The sequence below is a fragment of the Canis lupus genome, chromosome 4 (genome assembly GCF_048164855.1).
Source record: "Canis lupus baileyi chromosome 4, mCanLup2.hap1, whole genome shotgun sequence".
NCBI lineage: Eukaryota > Metazoa > Chordata > Mammalia > Carnivora > Canidae > Canis > Canis lupus.
The window spans coordinates 67,218,437-67,236,096 of record NC_132841.1 but is presented as its reverse complement, the minus strand read 5'-3'; the positions used below and the strand labels follow the sequence as shown (position 1 = coordinate 67,236,096).

The 17,660-nt window shown below is 36.8% G+C and overlaps 1 protein-coding gene across 9 annotated transcripts in view; it reads right to left on the bottom strand.

Moving 5' to 3' along the window:
* Positions 1-2,689: 2,689 nt before the first annotated feature.
* PAIP1 (poly(A) binding protein interacting protein 1) overlaps positions 2,690-17,660 on the bottom strand; it is a 29,805-nt gene continuing 14,834 nt past the window's right edge. For 4 of the 9 annotated variants that reach the window (XM_072824689.1, XM_072824688.1, XM_072824686.1 and 1 more), the window contains exons 5-12: positions 15,587-15,698; positions 14,842-14,958; positions 13,689-13,814; positions 12,153-12,259; positions 11,511-11,628; positions 10,485-10,539; positions 6,095-6,188; positions 2,690-3,875 (exon numbers count right to left, since the gene is read on the bottom strand). In XM_072824689.1, coding sequence (XP_072680790.1) covers positions 3,782-3,875; positions 6,095-6,188; positions 10,485-10,539; positions 11,511-11,628; positions 12,153-12,259; positions 13,689-13,814; positions 14,842-14,958; positions 15,587-15,698 — 823 coding nt within the window. In that variant the 3' untranslated portion in view covers positions 2,690-3,781. Of the gene's footprint in view, positions 3,876-6,094; positions 6,189-6,946; positions 7,129-10,484; positions 10,540-11,510; positions 11,629-12,152; positions 12,260-13,688; positions 13,815-14,841; positions 14,959-15,586; positions 15,699-17,660 lie in introns of all 9 variants that reach the window. The other 5 variants (XM_072824693.1, XM_072824692.1, XM_072824685.1 and 2 more) reach the window with 2 other exon arrangements.

Below are 17,660 nucleotides of genomic sequence, written 5' to 3'. Positions count from 1 at the left end.
GCTAAAGAATCAAGTCTATTGGATTTAGTGGCATAAATGTCATTGGTGGCTCTACAACAAGGGCTGCTGTATATAGTGGCAGCAGAAGCTATAGGTCTGAAGAGCAAATAGGAAGGAAATGGAAAACAAAAATGGGATATTTGAAAAATCTGGCTAGGAAGCATAGCTAGAACTGTAGTTGGAGAGAAATGGGAGAAGATTTCTCCTGATGAGAGGAATGACATGTTCAACAGCTCGTGCAAAGGGCCAATGGAAAGATTAAAAAAAAAAAAAAATACAGACCAAGTTACCAACAGAGCTCATGAGAAAGAGAGACGGCATGGGATTCAAGCACATATGGAATGATTGGCTTTTAACAGGAGGGATACTTCCTGTACAAGAGGGGTGGATGAAATGAATGCAGATGCATTTGCGCACATTTGCCTGATTTCTTCTGTGAAACAAGTCATTAGGGGATGACGAACAAATAGAGTGGAGAGTCTGAAACAAGGAAATAAACAGGAAGGTTATTGGCAGTGCTGATAGCTTAGGTGGCAATTATGAATTTACACTGGTACAAACTCACCAGAAACACGACCTCCAGCCGCCTGGATGAAGCACCAGTGTTGGGTCCATCCAGGATTGGTGTTTTGCCAGGCGGACACAATACATGACCAGTATACACGACCCAAAATTATTTATACCTACTAAAGTCTAGTCAGCCACACACCACCAGGCTAAAGCTTGCAGTCTGGCAAAATCAAATTTATTGACTTGTAAGCAATGGAGCAAACTCCAGAGGAAACATTAGTAGCATGCTGCATGCTACACAAGGGGGAGGCGGGCATCAACCTTGGTAAAATTTGGATTTCTGAAGGATTCTGAAGAGATTCTAAGGAAAGGGATACAGATACCTGTTCTGAGTTGGATGTGCTTCTGAAGCAGGAATGAACTAGGAACTGGGGACTAGGTGCTGTTAGGAGGTGAGGGCAGTTTAGGAATTGGGTACCTCCAGCAATAGATGGATGTGTTAGTAAAGCAGGTCTGAAGACAACGAAGCTGTGGACATACAAAGGGGTCATGATGGCAGTTTATAAATTGCATGACTTTGGGAAAAATGGGACCTGTTAACTTTGCAATTAGCTTTACCTGTGTGTGTCCTCCCAAACAGATTAACAGCAAGGGTACTTTTTTTTTTTTTCCATTGAGAGCTGATTTTCAGTCCTGAACAGTTTTTACTTTCATAGTAAGTCTTCTCTTGCTAAACATTGACAAATTTCTTAAATGAGAATTTCCTCCAGATCCATCTGTTCTATAGATAAGATTTAATAAAATACCTAATCATAGGATTGTCATTCCAATTTAGAGTGAGCCTCCATTTTCTTAGACCCTCTAATTATCCAAAACCCAAATCCTATAATAGGTTCTAATACCATCTTACTGACACAGTCCACAGTTCCCCATATGTGTATTCTACTTTAGTGCAAAAGTACTAAGTCCAGCCTGTTTAGGTACACATGGTAGTCTTTGGCTAGAAGGACACTGATAACGTAAAGACAGGTCAGAGTTGATGACATGTGCCAGATTTTATACAAACCAGTATTTGTACTTTGTTACCAGAACACAAGCCCATGACCTGCACTAGCACCTTTAGTTCTTGCTCACTGGAGACTTGTACTATTAATCCTTACAGGAGACTTAGGACCCATGTTTCTGTTGACTATACGGCCAATTGTTGTAGCACAGGGTCAGCTCTTCCTTTCAGTTTTAAAACCTAACCACACATTTCTTGATGGCTTCCTATTTGATATGGCTTTAATGACTCACTTAGAGCCAAGACTGTAACAGAAGTTAATGCTGTATGCAGCTTCTTCCTGAGTCTTCTACAATGCTCCCTTCTCAAAGTCCAGGCCACACAGACAGGCCATGTGTATGTGGGTCTGGCCAAGTGATAGCTTCAAGTCATCTGGGCCCAGTCAGAAGCCATTGAGTGAAGACTCCAGATGATTACAGCTAGCAGCCATTTGAACTACCTCCAGTTCTTAGTTTTCCCAGCTGAGGCCAATACTGCAGAATGGAAAAAACCTGTGCCTGGCTCAAATCCCTAAACCACAGAACCCAGGAGAATAAAATGCTTATTGTTTGAAGACACTAAATCTGGGTGGTTATTTAAGCAGTACTAGTAAGTGGAACATATAATGATCCTGTTGGTAGCTGGCAAGTATAGCAGTGGTTGGTGACAATGAGCTAGTGGACAAAGCTGGAAGGTTATTCACAAAGCAACCACTAGAAGCTTAAAGCATATTCAGTTATTATGTACTTGGCCCCTGGCCTAATGTACTGCCTCTTCCCTACACCCCTTCCCCGCCTCATTCCCAAGATTACAATGAGCAGTCTTTGGAGAACTGCAGATTAAGATAATTATCCACATTACAGGAGCTGTTATGGGAGGGGGAAAAAAAAAAAAAGAATCCTACTACAAGTTTTCAAAACCCCAATTATATATGTTGTTCCCCTTTTACAATAAGGAATCTAAAGGTTAATGTTTTATATGTTAATTTTTCCAAGTAGACTTGTTACTGAATTCTTCCTCAACATATTGAATAGGATCTCTATCCTAGCAGTTTGATTTCAAACATCAAACACTTTATGACATCGCATATAAGTTCCACAGAAATTCTTGAAAATATCAGGATACCACTCCAAAAACTTAAAGGAATCAAAACTATTTAAATTTTATTTTCAAAGTCTAATTTTAATCCAGACTGAACAAACAAGCAGAAAAGTGAGAAAGCTAACTGTATTAGCAGACACAGATGTACCAAATGTAAAACAGTGGGTTATTAACAGAACTATTTACATGCATATTTACAAGCAATCCTTTTGTACATAAGTTTTACTTTTAGTTAGTTGGAAAAAGGCTTTTGACATTAGGTACAAATATTTTTAAATAGGGCTGAGGTGGTACTACATTATAGTAAAATATTAGAAAAGTGATCCTCGGGATGTATCAATTATAAAGCAGGTGAAAACTTGAGTGACAAAGATCTAGTAAAATTCTCTAGTAAAAAAGTCAATGTAACTCATGCTACAAAATAAAAATGAAAGCCATATAAATAAAGCAAAATAATGTTCTAGGCTTTAGGGTAATGAAGTTGAGGGGAGGAGGGAAGAACAATACTAGAATTGCAATAAATCCTAAGTGAAAAATCTGGTTTAGTTGGGAGTTTTAGGTTTTTTTTTTTTTTTTAAATGACATTTTAAAAGCCCTTGGTTATCAAATAGCATCTGGATATGTAAATCAGTTAATATATTCTAAGACTTTAGTGCTAAAGATTTTCATGATTGTGATCCATATGTGAAACCCAATTTATTAAGACAATGTAAAACTAAATGAAAGCTATATACTCATCTAAAAAAGGATGCTACATTTTGCAATAAGATGTATTTCCAGGCTAAGACTTTTTCCTTCAAGAAAAGTAGAATTTAAAGGTTAAGCTTCTAACCAACTAGCAAAATTTACTTTCAACATTTCATTTATTTCAAAATCGATTTTATTGCAGCCAAAACAGTGGAATTAACTGTACATAATAAACTATTATATATATATACACATTTTAAGTTATAGGGAATAAAGTTTATTTTGGCAGATAGTGTTAAACAAAATTAAAGTTGCATACATTAGTAACATAACTCAACATCCTTAATTTGGTATAAGTGTGACATTTTCCTGTTTTCCTGTGTTCTGCTAAATCACCATAACCTAAACTGCTTTATAAAACTGATACGTTGAAATTTAGCTTTACTGTTTTCGCTTACGCTCTGATTCCAAACAAAACTTTTCATAAGCTTCTTCTATCTCTGGGTCCATCTCATCATCAATATCATCCAAGTATCTATGAAAGAAATGAACAGTCACAATTTTAATGTTTTTCAATTCAGAAATATCTAAGATGCTAAGCCACACACACAAAAATATGGTGATATAACTTTCTTAGGGTGTTACAGAATACAAGCACTTTTCGGAATTACATACATGTCAGTACTCAGACAACCAACCAATCTGAGGAGTCACATTTTACACTGGATTCCAAGTCTGAAGTTCGAAGTTAAGCTTCTGTTATACTTTTAGGCATGTTAAATTTTAAGTTTTATTTAAGTTATCTCTTAAGTTCATTTAAGTTACGTGAGGCTCACCCACAACCCCAAGATCAAGAGTCACAAGCTCTTCTGGACTGAGCAGTCAGGTGCCCCGACATATATTAAAATTCTTAACCTACCCTAAAAGTTAATTCAAATTCCTGACATAAATTTGGGAGCTCAAGGTATTATTTTCATCAATTTACCTTAATCACTCTATAACTAGAACATAATTTCAGATATGGCATTTACCTCTACTGATGCAATATTTTATGTTTACTTAAGATCAGAAATGGCATTCCTGAAATGACCATTTAGTCACATTCCCATTTATTTGGAATAACTTTCGTAACAGGCAGCTACCTTGAAAATCATCTATCTCAGAATTTTTCAACTATTGGGTAGTGTAAAATGATGAAAAACAAAGCCTTCCACAGTTAAATATGGGTGTAAAAATTTAAAGCATTCATTAAGGATTTAACATCTTCTGACTACTCATAGCCATCTTAAAAAGGGGTACTTTTTAAGGGGTACTTAAAAAGTAGGGGTACTACTATCATGTCCATTCTTTTCAAGTAATCTCTATGCCCAAAATGGGGCTCAACTCACAACTCTGAGATCAAAAGTCACATGCTTTACTTACTGTGCCAGCCAGGTACTCCTATCATCTCCATTTTAGAGATAAAAGATTCTGGGAGGATGCTAAATACTGTAAGATTTGGGTTAAGTATGTGGCATAGCCAGAATCTGATTCCAAATCTTTTCCCTTTTCTACACTTTTCCTCTACAACAACATGCTGTGTATGTCTCTTTACCCCACAACAATCCTTTCCACCTACATGTGTGACTAAACAAATCTTGCCAATCCTATCAACTGCTGATGGTCTTTTTGTTGTTCTCTCTCCATTTCGCGTACAAGGCCATATGTTGAAATGGCCACAAGTCTATCAGGGCAAGAGCATGTAATACTTACCAAGCAAAACTTTAGAGGACAACCTGAAATTCAAGGTCAAAAACAGTCTGAACTTCCAGTGGTATACCCACCAGGGTTGAACCTTTTTCTTAATTGTGTTTGAGTTCTTACATCCCTGTATTTTTTTTTTTTAATTAAACTAGTATGTAAAAATATCGTAACATCAGAGGATCTCAAACAGACTTATAAATATCACTAGATGGAGGATATAATAAAAGTGGTTCACTTTTTTAACTTACAACATACAGGAGATGAGACATAAAAATTAAGTCAGATTTAATTTATTCCCTCCTCCACTAAAGAAGAGGAGAACCTGAATAACTGGCCCAAATTCATATAAACTACTAAGAGCTGGAACTAAACCTCATGGGTTCTTGGTTCTTCTGTAAGCCAAAGTAATATGATAAGGGAGTAACAAAGATTTTATTACAAAGAATGGCAGGTAGGGATTGAGCTATGTGAAGAGGACTATAGCTTACACATTCCCATCATTCCAAACACTTACCGAGTTACCGAGTTATTATTAAGTTACGTTTTCTTTAATCTTAATTCATCCTTTCAATAGCTAAGATCTGAGTCTTTTACTCTGTGCCAGGAGATGGTTCTAAGTATAGATGTATTCTCATTTAGTTCTTTTTTTTCTCCTTTAGTTCTTAAAAAGAACTTAAGGAAGGGTCTACTATTTCTAATTTTCCAGATGAAAAAACAGGCATAGAATTTGCTTTAGATCTTCCAATATTAGAGTTGAATTGAATCTATTTTACAAAACTATGCTTGAGTATACTACTACTTTAGTTTTTCCCCTTCAAACATGTACATTTTCAGAATCATAGTTTGTGTTTTCTAATATAATTTCCTGAAAATATTTGGGAAGTATTACATATATAACGTTGTAACACCCTCAAAAATATGCATTCTTCATCTACCCTTTTCTAATATAAACTCCATCTACAAACTATGGCCACAGAAATATCACAAAGTTAATAGCTAAAAAGAACTTACGGATCACCAGCCCCTGATAAATCTGTCCCATTTTCTTCATAATCTGGAAAAAAGTCTTCTCTTTCAAGTAACTCTTGATATTTCTCTTGGTAATCTATAAAAAAGTTTTAATAATTAAATGCCGACAAAAGTCATAAAATGGACATTAAAAAAGTCATAAAAATTCTGTGATATTAGTTTTCATTTAAGTAGAAGCATTGTTTAAATAGCACTAAGCTTCCAGTTGCATATTTAATAACATTTACAAAACTTATATTCCAACGGGCTTGCTTTTGCCACCTGCATGCTCATAAATCTTCACTGTAATATTCTTCTGATTATATGTTGTAAATAAAGCCACTGTTAATATGCCAGAGTACATGTCACAGCCAATGTATATGCTGCTTATTCTCTCTGCTGCTTCTTTCCGTAAGACAAAATATTGGTTATATAACTTGTTGGCAAAGAACATGTTCTTCCATATTCCTGTTCTTCCTTCCACAAGGAAGGATTTTAATCAAATAGTCTGGCCTCTAGCTCCCCTTACTCTTTCCTGAGGAAGTAAAGTGAGCTAGCAGCTAAGAGCCACTGGCCCATGCTTCTCAATTATATTAGCTAACCCAGCAAAGGTTCTGAACACAGGGGATTTTCTCTTTCCTCAGAGACAGCTGGAAAGTAGCTACCTGATAAATGTTTCAGCTATACGAACTTTCCCTTGGTTGGGTTCTTCCAAGGCGATACAGGTAATATTATAGCTATCCATCTGCCAGCTGTCTTAGGCAGAGTTACTGAGTATCTTTTAAGATTAGCATGTCTGTACAGAGTACTTATCTCTGATTAATAAAATAGATCATGTGCATTAAAAGTAGTTACCTTAAAATAGGATTCTTGTGAACAACAGCTACCTCAGATTTCAGTAAGATAATGTAATTACATTAAACCATATTTTCCCCAGGATTGCCAGTCTCTATTAAACTAATTCCAGGTTAAGGGGTTGGTGATATTCTGACATCCAATTTTGGCAATTTGGAGACAGTATTAACCATAGAACCTTCCTGCAACAAATACATGAGGTAACAGACAAAAGAAACATTCTTTTAAATGCATAGATGAGTTCACAAAGAAGAAAGCCAAGTTACCTCATGACTAATAAGGGCACTAAAAACCATATGTACCTACTATAGCCAGGAGGCTGGCAGACCACATGACTTAGTAACCAAGGGACTTGGATTTAAAAACCCACAGATCAGAAAGCAAGGTCTTGACCCCATGTGAAATGGAGATGGAATTCAGGCCCAAGCCCATTTCTCCCTACAAACCCAGGACCTTCAAAGGGTGGATATCTCAAGCAAAAGATGGACCAGGAAAAAAAAAAAAAAAAAGGAAAATACTCTGGTGGCAAAGAGAGACAGCAAAGAAGCTTGTTGGTCTCTTCTGGATTTGGAGTGGAAACAGAAGTACTCTGAAGAAACTGGATCCTCAGAGAATTTGTAACAATGGGCCTGCTCCTCAGATTTCTACTCCCCACATATAAAAACTTGTTCCAAAATCAGCTTTACCCCTGTGACTCCTTGGAGGTATAGATGTTGTTACTACAAACCAAGCCATAAGGACTCTTCATGAAAAAAACAAAAACAGTTAAAACAGGAGAACAGTCATAAAGGGCCATAATATAATTTCAAATGGTTTAGAAAAAAGTATGGACAGAACAAGTGATCAAATAGAATAAACGTTAACAGGTACATCTGAATAATGAGTGTTCTTTGTACAATTTTTACTTTTGTAACTTTTCTGTAAGTTTGAAATCTTTCCCCCCAAAAAAACATTTTAAGACCATTAAATATCAGATTGCAGTAAAAGTAAATTTTATGTGATAATCAAAAGTAAAAGCAGGGTTAGAATTAAAGGATAGGACAAAAATGTGAAACAAAAATAAGCATGTTTAGAATGAGGGGAAAAAAAAGGACTTAAAATTTTAAAGATCAAGATACTTTGAACAAAACGCAGGAACGAAATTTAAAAATTAAATTTCTATAAACAAAAGTATCACTAGAAAGACCAATAGGTCAAACAAATAAGACACAGATGAAGAACAAAGAACCAAAATGATATAGGGTAACTTTGAAAAATAAGAAAATCTGTCTTACCAGACATGGCAAGATTTAAAGTAAAGCAGTAATTAAGACCTCAGAGTTGGTATTCAGACAGACAAAAGATCCACATGCACAGACACAAGGATAAGATACAAGTTTATAGAGGAGGGACACCATACACATCAGAGGGACATTTTACTTAGGAGAGAGGATGGATAACAACACCTGTTGCTGAGAAAAGAGGACATGGAAGAAACACTTAATTCCTACTACATCCTTCATAAAAATTAGCCAGATGGATAAAGACCTAAATATAAAAAGCAAAGAAGACCTTTAGAAGTAAATGGAATTTGACAGTAATAAGAAAACTTTCTTAGCCACAGAGAGCTCCAGGAACAAAACAGATTTACATGAAAACTCAAAGCTTCTATAGGACAAGACAAACAGAATGGAAAGAGAGCATATACTGGGAGAAGCACAGAGTCACTTTTCAGGTTATGTAAGGAATTACAAATCCATTAAGAGACAAATGATCCAAGAGAAGTATGGGCAGAGAACACAAACAGGCAATTCTTCAAAGGAAGAAAACAAATGTCAATGGAAACAGGAGAAGAAATTCATTGTGACTAGCAAGGAAATGAAAGTTTGCAATTTTGTACAAGCTAACTGACAACAATTAAGTCTGGTAGTAAGTGTTGCCAAGGATGAATAACAGGAACCCTCACATTCTGCTGGGGGCAGATTATATCTATATATAAAAAGCAGGAAAGCAGGTAGGCAACACCTCGTGAAATAGAAGATGCACATAACACATCATGTAGCAACTGTATTTCTTCACCCTGAAGAAACTCCTGCATGTGCACAAGGACGACTTAGGGACTGTATAGCACTGTCTACAGTACCGAGTGTGAACCACCCAACTACCCTGAAATCGGGACCTGGGACCTAGAACCTGCGGTTTACTCTGAGTACAGGGTTACTTGGAATTTAAAATGAACCAAAGCGGGATGCCTGGGTGGCTCAGGCCTGATCCCAGAAATCTGGGATCGAGTCCCGCATCAGGCTCCTTGCATGGAGCCTGCTTCTCCTCCCTCTGCCTGTATGTCTCTGCCTCTCTTTCTATGTCTCTCATGAGTAAATAAATCTTAATAAAATAAAATGAACCAAAGCTATATATACTCACATCAATGTAGATAAATAGCAAAAACACTGAATAAAAAATAAGTTGCAAAAGATGTGCACAGTAAGGTACCATTTAGGTTAATACTATGTATGATACACTGTATACAGACATATAGAAAGTAAAAAGACATCACACTGACCCCAACTTCCGGATGAATTACCATTACCTCTGGAAGGGAAGTAATGGAAGGACTGGCATTGGGGCTGAGCAATGAGTCCCAGGACAGAGTAGTTTATTAGTTATCTGTAGAGTCCTATTTAAGAACACCTGAAGTGTATATTAATATAGCAAAATGACATTGGTTTAACCTTGACAGTGAATCAAAAGATCCATTTTCTGTGGTATATATATATATTTTTAAGATTTTTGAAGATCTCCCTCCAAGGGAGCCAGGGCTCAATCCCACAAGAGATCATGAGCTGAGCCAAAAGGAAGACTAAGCCACCCAAGTACCCCATGTGGTTTTTATATTTTTTGAGTGTTTCATAATTTTAGGTTGTAAGATAAGCAGTCCTTTCCACCTCACAGGATAGTCAGTACCTGCGATCCAGAGGAAAAAAGTGGGAAGATCCCAACAATAAGCTGGTTTTAATCGTTATCAAATGGGAAAATTTCCTCTTGTTCATCCCGCAGTCTCATTTATCACAATTAAAGCAATCTTTCTACAAATGGCCCTTTTCTGGAAGGGGAAGTGTGTGGAGATTTAGATTTTAATTAACTCTGACCTACTGACATTTAATGAAACCCATTAATTCTCAGTATCTGCAAGGATCTACAGGAACAAATGTTGTACACTATGCAGTGAGCTAGAACCATCTTTCCCTTCTATTTTAAGCTTACAGTATAAAAGTGGAATACTAGAGTAAACATAAAAATGATTGCATTTAATTGCGGGATTCTTCCAACGCACTGTCAGGGTGACAAGATAATATACATGGAGTCGGACTTTCCATTTGAAGTGGTTCAAAGTGGTGGTCCCTGTGAAGAATATTCTATATGAAATAAACATTTAGCCTGTACCTTAGAACAACGTGCCCACCTCAAAAAGCTACAACCTCATACTGGCGAGCATATGGTTCTCTAGAATTTACTAGCTGACCAAGAAACAGGGTAAAGCACCGTGAAACCAACCTACCTGGATCAGCCGCGGTGAAAGGAACACCATCAGAGGTATAAAATGTTGGTTCATTCTAGGATGAATCAAAGTGATACAAATATGTAATCATTTCAGAATTGTTTTAAAAGCACATTAATTAATGAAGGTCACTCATCTGCATCTGATTATGCAAGAACAAGCAAAAAACTAGCCTTCTAATAGCTATTTTCATTTCACTGGGAAAGTCTATGGTTTTCAGATTTCTATTCTATTCTCTCAAGTTCCCATGGCTATAACCCTGCTGTCTATTCTCGGTCACACTCGTGATGAATTGTTTTGTTGTGCACTGTGATTTAGCATTGTGTCAGCTGATTTTCACTTGTGTTCTCCTCTCCCCATCATTTTTTAAAAGAATTTCCATGGCTGGGGTTATAGGAGCATTTCTCCACTATTGTGCTGTGTTTGGTCATGTCAGGAGCATTAAGGCATCATTGGCCTGGTGATCACTTTTCTTAATTTACTACAACATGCAAAGTAAAAGTTTGAGATATAGGCCTCTGGTTATAAATTCTCTGCAAGGGCAGCCTGGGTGGCGCAGAGGTTTAGCGTCGCCTTCAGCCCAGGGCCTGATCCTGGAGACCCGGGATCGAGTCCCATGTCGGGCTCCCTGCATGGAGCCTGCTTCTCCCTCTGCCTGTGTCTTTGCCAATCTCTCTGTGTGTCTGTGTCTCTCATGAGTAAATAAAATATTTAAAAAAATAAAAAAATAAATTCTCTGCAAGAACTTCTTCCCATAATCCCTACACTCAACTGAGTCCAAGCCTTATCAATTTCCCCCGCCACCAGATGGATCTTTCTCTAGTCCACCCTTTCCTTAGAGGATTCCATATTTCTTCTATTTACCTGGCCTGCTGGCTACCATGTAACCCTAAGCCAGTTGAAACAGTTATTAGCATTAAACTCTGAGAATGCTTTTTTTGAGAATATCTTTATGTACCTCATCTAGAAATTTCCAAAACTGGATCCAAGCAATAAACAAAACTTAAAATGTAAACGCTGGCATACCATAAAATAGTTAGGATCATTTTCTGGTGTTGCTTCTCTGTATGTTGAAGTTGCATGGACTCTACCCCAGTTACTTGACCGGAGTTCTACAAGCTTCAAGAGCATCTGTTTCACATCTCTGCAGACAGAAATTGAAAAGGAGTTAAGTTTATCTACCAAAGTGTTGTCAGATTCTAGAATACCAGACTCCTAAAACTTTGTTTCATAAATTTAACATATACATCTAAGTGCTTTGATTTTTTAGACATTTCCTATACTGATTTTTTTTTAAAGCAGTCTTGAAATTTGTTCCATCTAACTGTGACTATATGGTTCATAAAGGCAGTACCTATCCAGCATTTTTAGACCTCCTACTGGAATTACAGTATTTTACCCAAGAATTTATGGAACTATTTAAAGCTGGAATCATTTTACTTTCCAATAGACTCCCTATCTTAACACAGGAAAATCTTAACTTTTTCAATTTATAAACACAACTGAACAAAAAAGGCCAGGTGTGCAGAAGCCATATGTAATATACCTTTAAAGAAAATATTTCTGTCAATTTGGAAGATTTCAATTCTTCTGATGGTAGCATATATAACACATTAAAAAACAACCCCCAGAGAAAAAGAAAGTGAGATCCACTGCTTAGCTACCCACCTGCTGCAATTTGCATCTAGGACAACATTTTCAATTCTCTGAATAATTTCTTCCATATCATTCTTTCCTTTCTCCTTCCAGGCATCTTCCAAAACTGACCCTGTCAACTAAAAAAGCAGGTATCAGTAAAATAAGGAATTCAATAAAGTACAAAAATTCTAAAAAGTATTGGTAGCAGTTCCAACATTCTTTGAACAAAATGAATTCGGTAAGTTAAATATTCCCAATTATTCTCCACCCTCTCATGAGATTTTCTCAGGAAATTTCTACACCCTCTGTTCTTTTTGACTGAGAGAACTAAAGCAGAACCTGAATCATAGGTTTTGTGTGTCAATGACTATAAGGTATATTCCCTTTGTGACTAAGTTTGGCTATAAAATTTTAATCAACATTTCACTTCTTGGGGATCCCTAGGTGGCTCAGCGGTATAGTGCCTGCCTTCGGCCCAGGGTGTGATCCTAGAGACCTGGGATCGAGTCCCACATCGGGCTCCCTGCATGGAGCCTGCTTTTCCCTCTGCCTGTGTCTCTGCCTCTCTCTCCCTCTCTGTGTATCTCATGAATAAATAAAATCTTAAAAAAAATTCACTTCTTGAAATATGCATTAAGTACAGAAGCTCTGAATTAGAAAGAGATACAAACCTCAGGAAAAAGCGTTAAGGACATAAACCAGTAATTCATAGAAACAAAGACTAAGAAACATGAAGAAATGCTTAAATTGGCGAATGATCAGGAAAATGCAAAATGAGATTATCGTTTTTACTCATCATCCATGACAAAACAAACCAGGACTGATTATATCCATCACTGATAAGAATATATGGGGAAAGTGGTGTACTCATTCACTGTTGGTAGGAATACACTTTGGTTTGGCATCTAGAAGGGAAAATTTGACATTGCTTCTCAAATTAAAGTATACTATGCTCATTGACCTACCAAATCTATGTGTAGGAATTAAACTTACATAAACAACTGCACATATAGAAACAAAGTTACTGAAGAAACAGGTAAATCTTTTGTGTCATGCAAAAATCGAGGATCTTCATTAGATAAAAAAAAGTCACAAAGAATGAGATTTTATGAGGGCACACATACTGACATGGGAAAGAAAGGAAATTTAGGAGATGGAGGTGAAAGATTTCCATTTTTTGCTTCTAAATTTGGATTCTCACATGAAAAAAACTAACCAACCAGTACAGGCATGCGTAGCTCAGTTGGTTAAGCATCTGAATCTTGGATTTTTGGCTCAGGTCATGATCTCAGGGTTGTGAGACTGAGCCCACATTGGGCTCTGTGCTCATCTTGGAGTCTATTTTTCCCTCTCCCTCTGCCCCCGCCCAACCCTCCATCCTGCTCCTGCATTCTCAAAAAAATAAGATACATACTGTTTTTCCAACATTTAAATTCAAGAGCAAAGCAAAATGTCAATATTTAACTTAAACAATCTTGAATTCACTGCATACTATATATACTTTCCTTCCTCTAAATCATATATGAATGGGTAGAAAATTTTAAGGAAAACCTAAGTAAAACCTACCTTCAGTAATTTTACCGCACAAATTAAGTTGTCATCCATAGGATTAGAAAAGAGGGCATTCAGCAACTCCCGAAGACCAACCTGAAGAATATCTGCTCTTGTAACCTGTCCATTTGTTCCCTTGATCTTTTGGGGAAAAAAAATGAAAAATAACTATGGCAAAATATTGCAACAGATAAATAAGTGGTCTAACATGTTGGCAAAAATAAGTGTTCTAAGTTAAAACAAAAATCAGAAATGCTTTGTTTTGGGATCCCTGGGTGGCGCAGCAGTTTGGCGCCTGCCTTTGGCCCAGGGCGCGATCCTGGAGACCCGGGATCGAATTCCACGTCGGGCTCCCAGTGCAAGGAGCCTGCTTCTCCCTCTGCCTATGTCTCTGCCCCTCTCGCTCTCTCTCTCTCTCTCTCTCTCTCTCTCTGTGTGTGTGTGTGTGTGTGTGTGTGTGACTATCGTAATTAAAAAAAAAAAAAGAAATGCTTTGTTATCTTCAAGTGTAAAATAAAATAAGTTAGACTTATTTTACACATTTATAAGACCTCTACTACAATTACTAAGCCACAGGTAAAATTTTCCATTTATTACAAATAACATCTAGTCAGGATAATCTAAGCATCTTTTATAAATTACTGCTTCATAAAGCATTCTCTGGTCTATTAAGTTATCACCTTTTTGGGAACGTGCAGCACTATTACTCCTTTTATACATTTAAAAATACTGTTTTGCATCAGAATGGTCTAATACTATAGCTTAGACTGGCTGGAGAACCAGAAGAGCTGTAGGCTTAGGACCCATAACCTCATCTTTATAATCCCCACAGACATGGCATCATTAGGTCCAAATAAACACTCAACTGCATTTTTAACGTGATTCTTAATTTTCAGCATATTTTAGATGAATGCTTTTATTTTGGCTTATATAAAAGTTAAACTGGAAAAGATTAATGGAGAAATGTTTTTTTAAAAATGAAGTCCATCCAGAGGCACCTGGCTGGCTCAGCTGGCAAAGCATGTAACTCCATCTCAGGATTGTGAGTTCAAGCTTCATGCTGGGCATGGTGCCTACTTCAAAGAAAAATTCAATGCCAAAAAAAAAAAATTAAGTCCATCTGTGGGTAAAGAGGGATAGTAAATTAGGCACTAGACTGGACAGAGACCTTGCAGATGCACTGACAGCAAGATGTACATTTGATGGTGGATTCGTGGGTATTTTCAGTGGTGCTTACAATTAAATCTTCAAAGTTAAAGGAGGTATAATCTGTCTCTGGGATTAACTAGTCAAAGAAAAAAAAATCAGGCAAATCCATTACAAAGTAATATTTAGCACTTAGTTGCCTACTAACATATATCCAAGTATATTACCAATTTACATACCTGTTTAGCTATAGACTTCAAACAAATGTATTTTATGTGGATGATTACTACATAAAATGGGACCAAGAAGAACAGTCCTGGGTGAATTGGGGTGGAAAGAACTCTAGTATTCTAGTGTCCCTCCCCCCAACCTTTTAGCTCAAAGCTTTGTGTTCTGCAGAGTAAGTTGCTTTTGAGCCACCATCTGAAAGTCAACATACAAAATGTGTGAATTTAAAAGGTATGATTAACTGTATTTCAAGAGCTTAAACTTGCACGGAAACCATAGCTTTCCAAAAATACAGATTTAAAAATTCTCAGTAACTACTTCCCAACAGCCTCCGTACAAACAGGAGAAACAAACATTACAGATGGTTCCATTAGAATGCAGGCAGGCATTAGAGTGAGCAGCCACTGAGGTGTTATTTCTCTTTCATCCACCTTTTGTTTCACTTTACTGTTGTCCAAGGATAATGTAAATACAAATTCCGTATTAAAAAATCAGTTTATGTTCCCAGGCTGTTAGTGCTTAAGAGAATTTCTCCTCACCTCCAGGTTAAGGTAAAGTTCTCCCAGGAAGAGGACAAACGCGTGGAATCGTTTCCGAGTCACTTCGTCCCCTTTTGCAGCTTGATCTTTAACTTCATATTCAGTTCGACATCTAATGAAGATATACCTTTTATAATCCGACAGTGATTTGTTTTTTGAACAAACAAGACCAGCTGTCGGGTTCGCTGTCCGCAAGCAATACAGAGACAAGTATGATGCACTAGTGCCCTGACTCTCCAGAGTAAAGGATGTTCCTGTCTTTTGTAGAGACCAGAACATGCATCATCTTTTCATACTAAGATTCCTAGTTTTAAGAAACTAATGAGTTTATTTTCAACTATTCTTATCAGATCAAGTTTGTAACCTGTTGAAGCAACAGAAGTTTCATGAGGTTCATTGCATACTGGCACCAAAAAGGAAATGCCTTGCTTTTGTCCTACAGGTTTTTCAAGGAAGCACTGTTTTACTCAAATTATCACTATAAATGTTCCACTCTGAATATATGAACTTTCAAACACATTTTTAGAAAATATATAAATGGTCTCCAACTAAGCTGAAAATAAAATGTATTCTTATTAAAGTACATTATCCTTGTAATTTCCATTTTACAAATCAGAGAAAGGAAAAGTCTCCAACTCAAACTCACATAGAAACAAAGCAATTAGTTTGGTCTCAATATCCCAGAGACCAAAGGGGTCAAATAACTTAGTTTCCCCTGATTTATTTTCTTGACTTGCTTGGCCCATCTGCCATTTCACAAAGTATCTAAAAAATCACCATAAACCTGTCATTGCCCATGTCAGTGAATTTTATTATCAGCTGTTATTAAAAATGATTTTTTTTAGGGCAACCCGGGTGGCTCAGGGGTTTAGTCTGCCTTCAGCCCAGGGCGTGATCCTGGAGACCCGGGATAGAGTCCCACGTCGGGCTCCCTATTTGGAGCCTGCTTCTCCCTCTGCCTGTGTCTCTGCTTCTCTCTCCTCTGTGTTTCTCATAAATAAATAAATAAACAAACAAATAAATAAATAGTTAAAATAAAAATGATTTTTTAGATGTACTTTAAATGTTTATCAATTTGTCAATATATATTTTTTTATCTTTATTAAGGTGGTAAAAAAACCTTAAGCTATCACGTCATGTGTTTTGTAAAGCTGATTTTTGACAATTCTGTGAAAGATAAAAGGGGGTGGAGGGTCATGGAGATTATCTGGCTTCCATGTAGGAGGGACCAGTTTAGCTTGGCTTTGCAAAATAAATAAATAAATATAATTAATTAATTAATGGAAAAAAGTAGTCACTGCTTACCAAGAATTTAACTTGGGTCAATCTGTGACTCAACCATAAATCCAATTTATACTATGTGGCCTATAGTTTATAACAAGCTATACTAAATCAACATTTCATTTGAGTCAGATATAGTAAGATATTTGTTACTGTCTAAACATTAATTTTTCACCAAAAATGTTGAGATATCTGTAAATGAAACACTCTGGCTAATAATGAAAAGGTTGAGTTAATTAATGCCAGTTTAGTTATCCAAGCACCTTATTGGCTACTCTCCTTTTATAACTTTGTAGGTAGGTAGTTTTGATGAAACGCCTGTTTTATAAGTGCAATGACTATTATACATTAAGATATATTAACACAAGTGCAAATGTAAATCCCTACCCCTCTATATCACTGATTATCTAGATGAAAAGAACTTACACCTCTAAACCTTTTTTAAGTGATAAATAGAATGGAATTAGATCATTCTAAAAAGTGGTATGGGAAAAACTAGTTCAACATGTGGCAATAAATTAGAACCTACTCAAACCAAAAGTACAAATGAACAAATGATCTATGAACTATATAAGTGATCATTTTTAAGATCTTGGGAAATGGGGATCCCTGGGTGGCACAGCGGTTTGGCGCCTGCCTTTGGCCCAGGGCGCGATCCTGGAGACCCGGGATCGAATCCCACATCGGGCTCCCGGTGCACGGAGCCTGCTTCTCCCTCTGCCTGTCTCTGCCTCTCTCTCTCTGTGACTATCATAAATTTAAAAAAAAAAAAAAAAAAAAAAAAGCTCTTGGG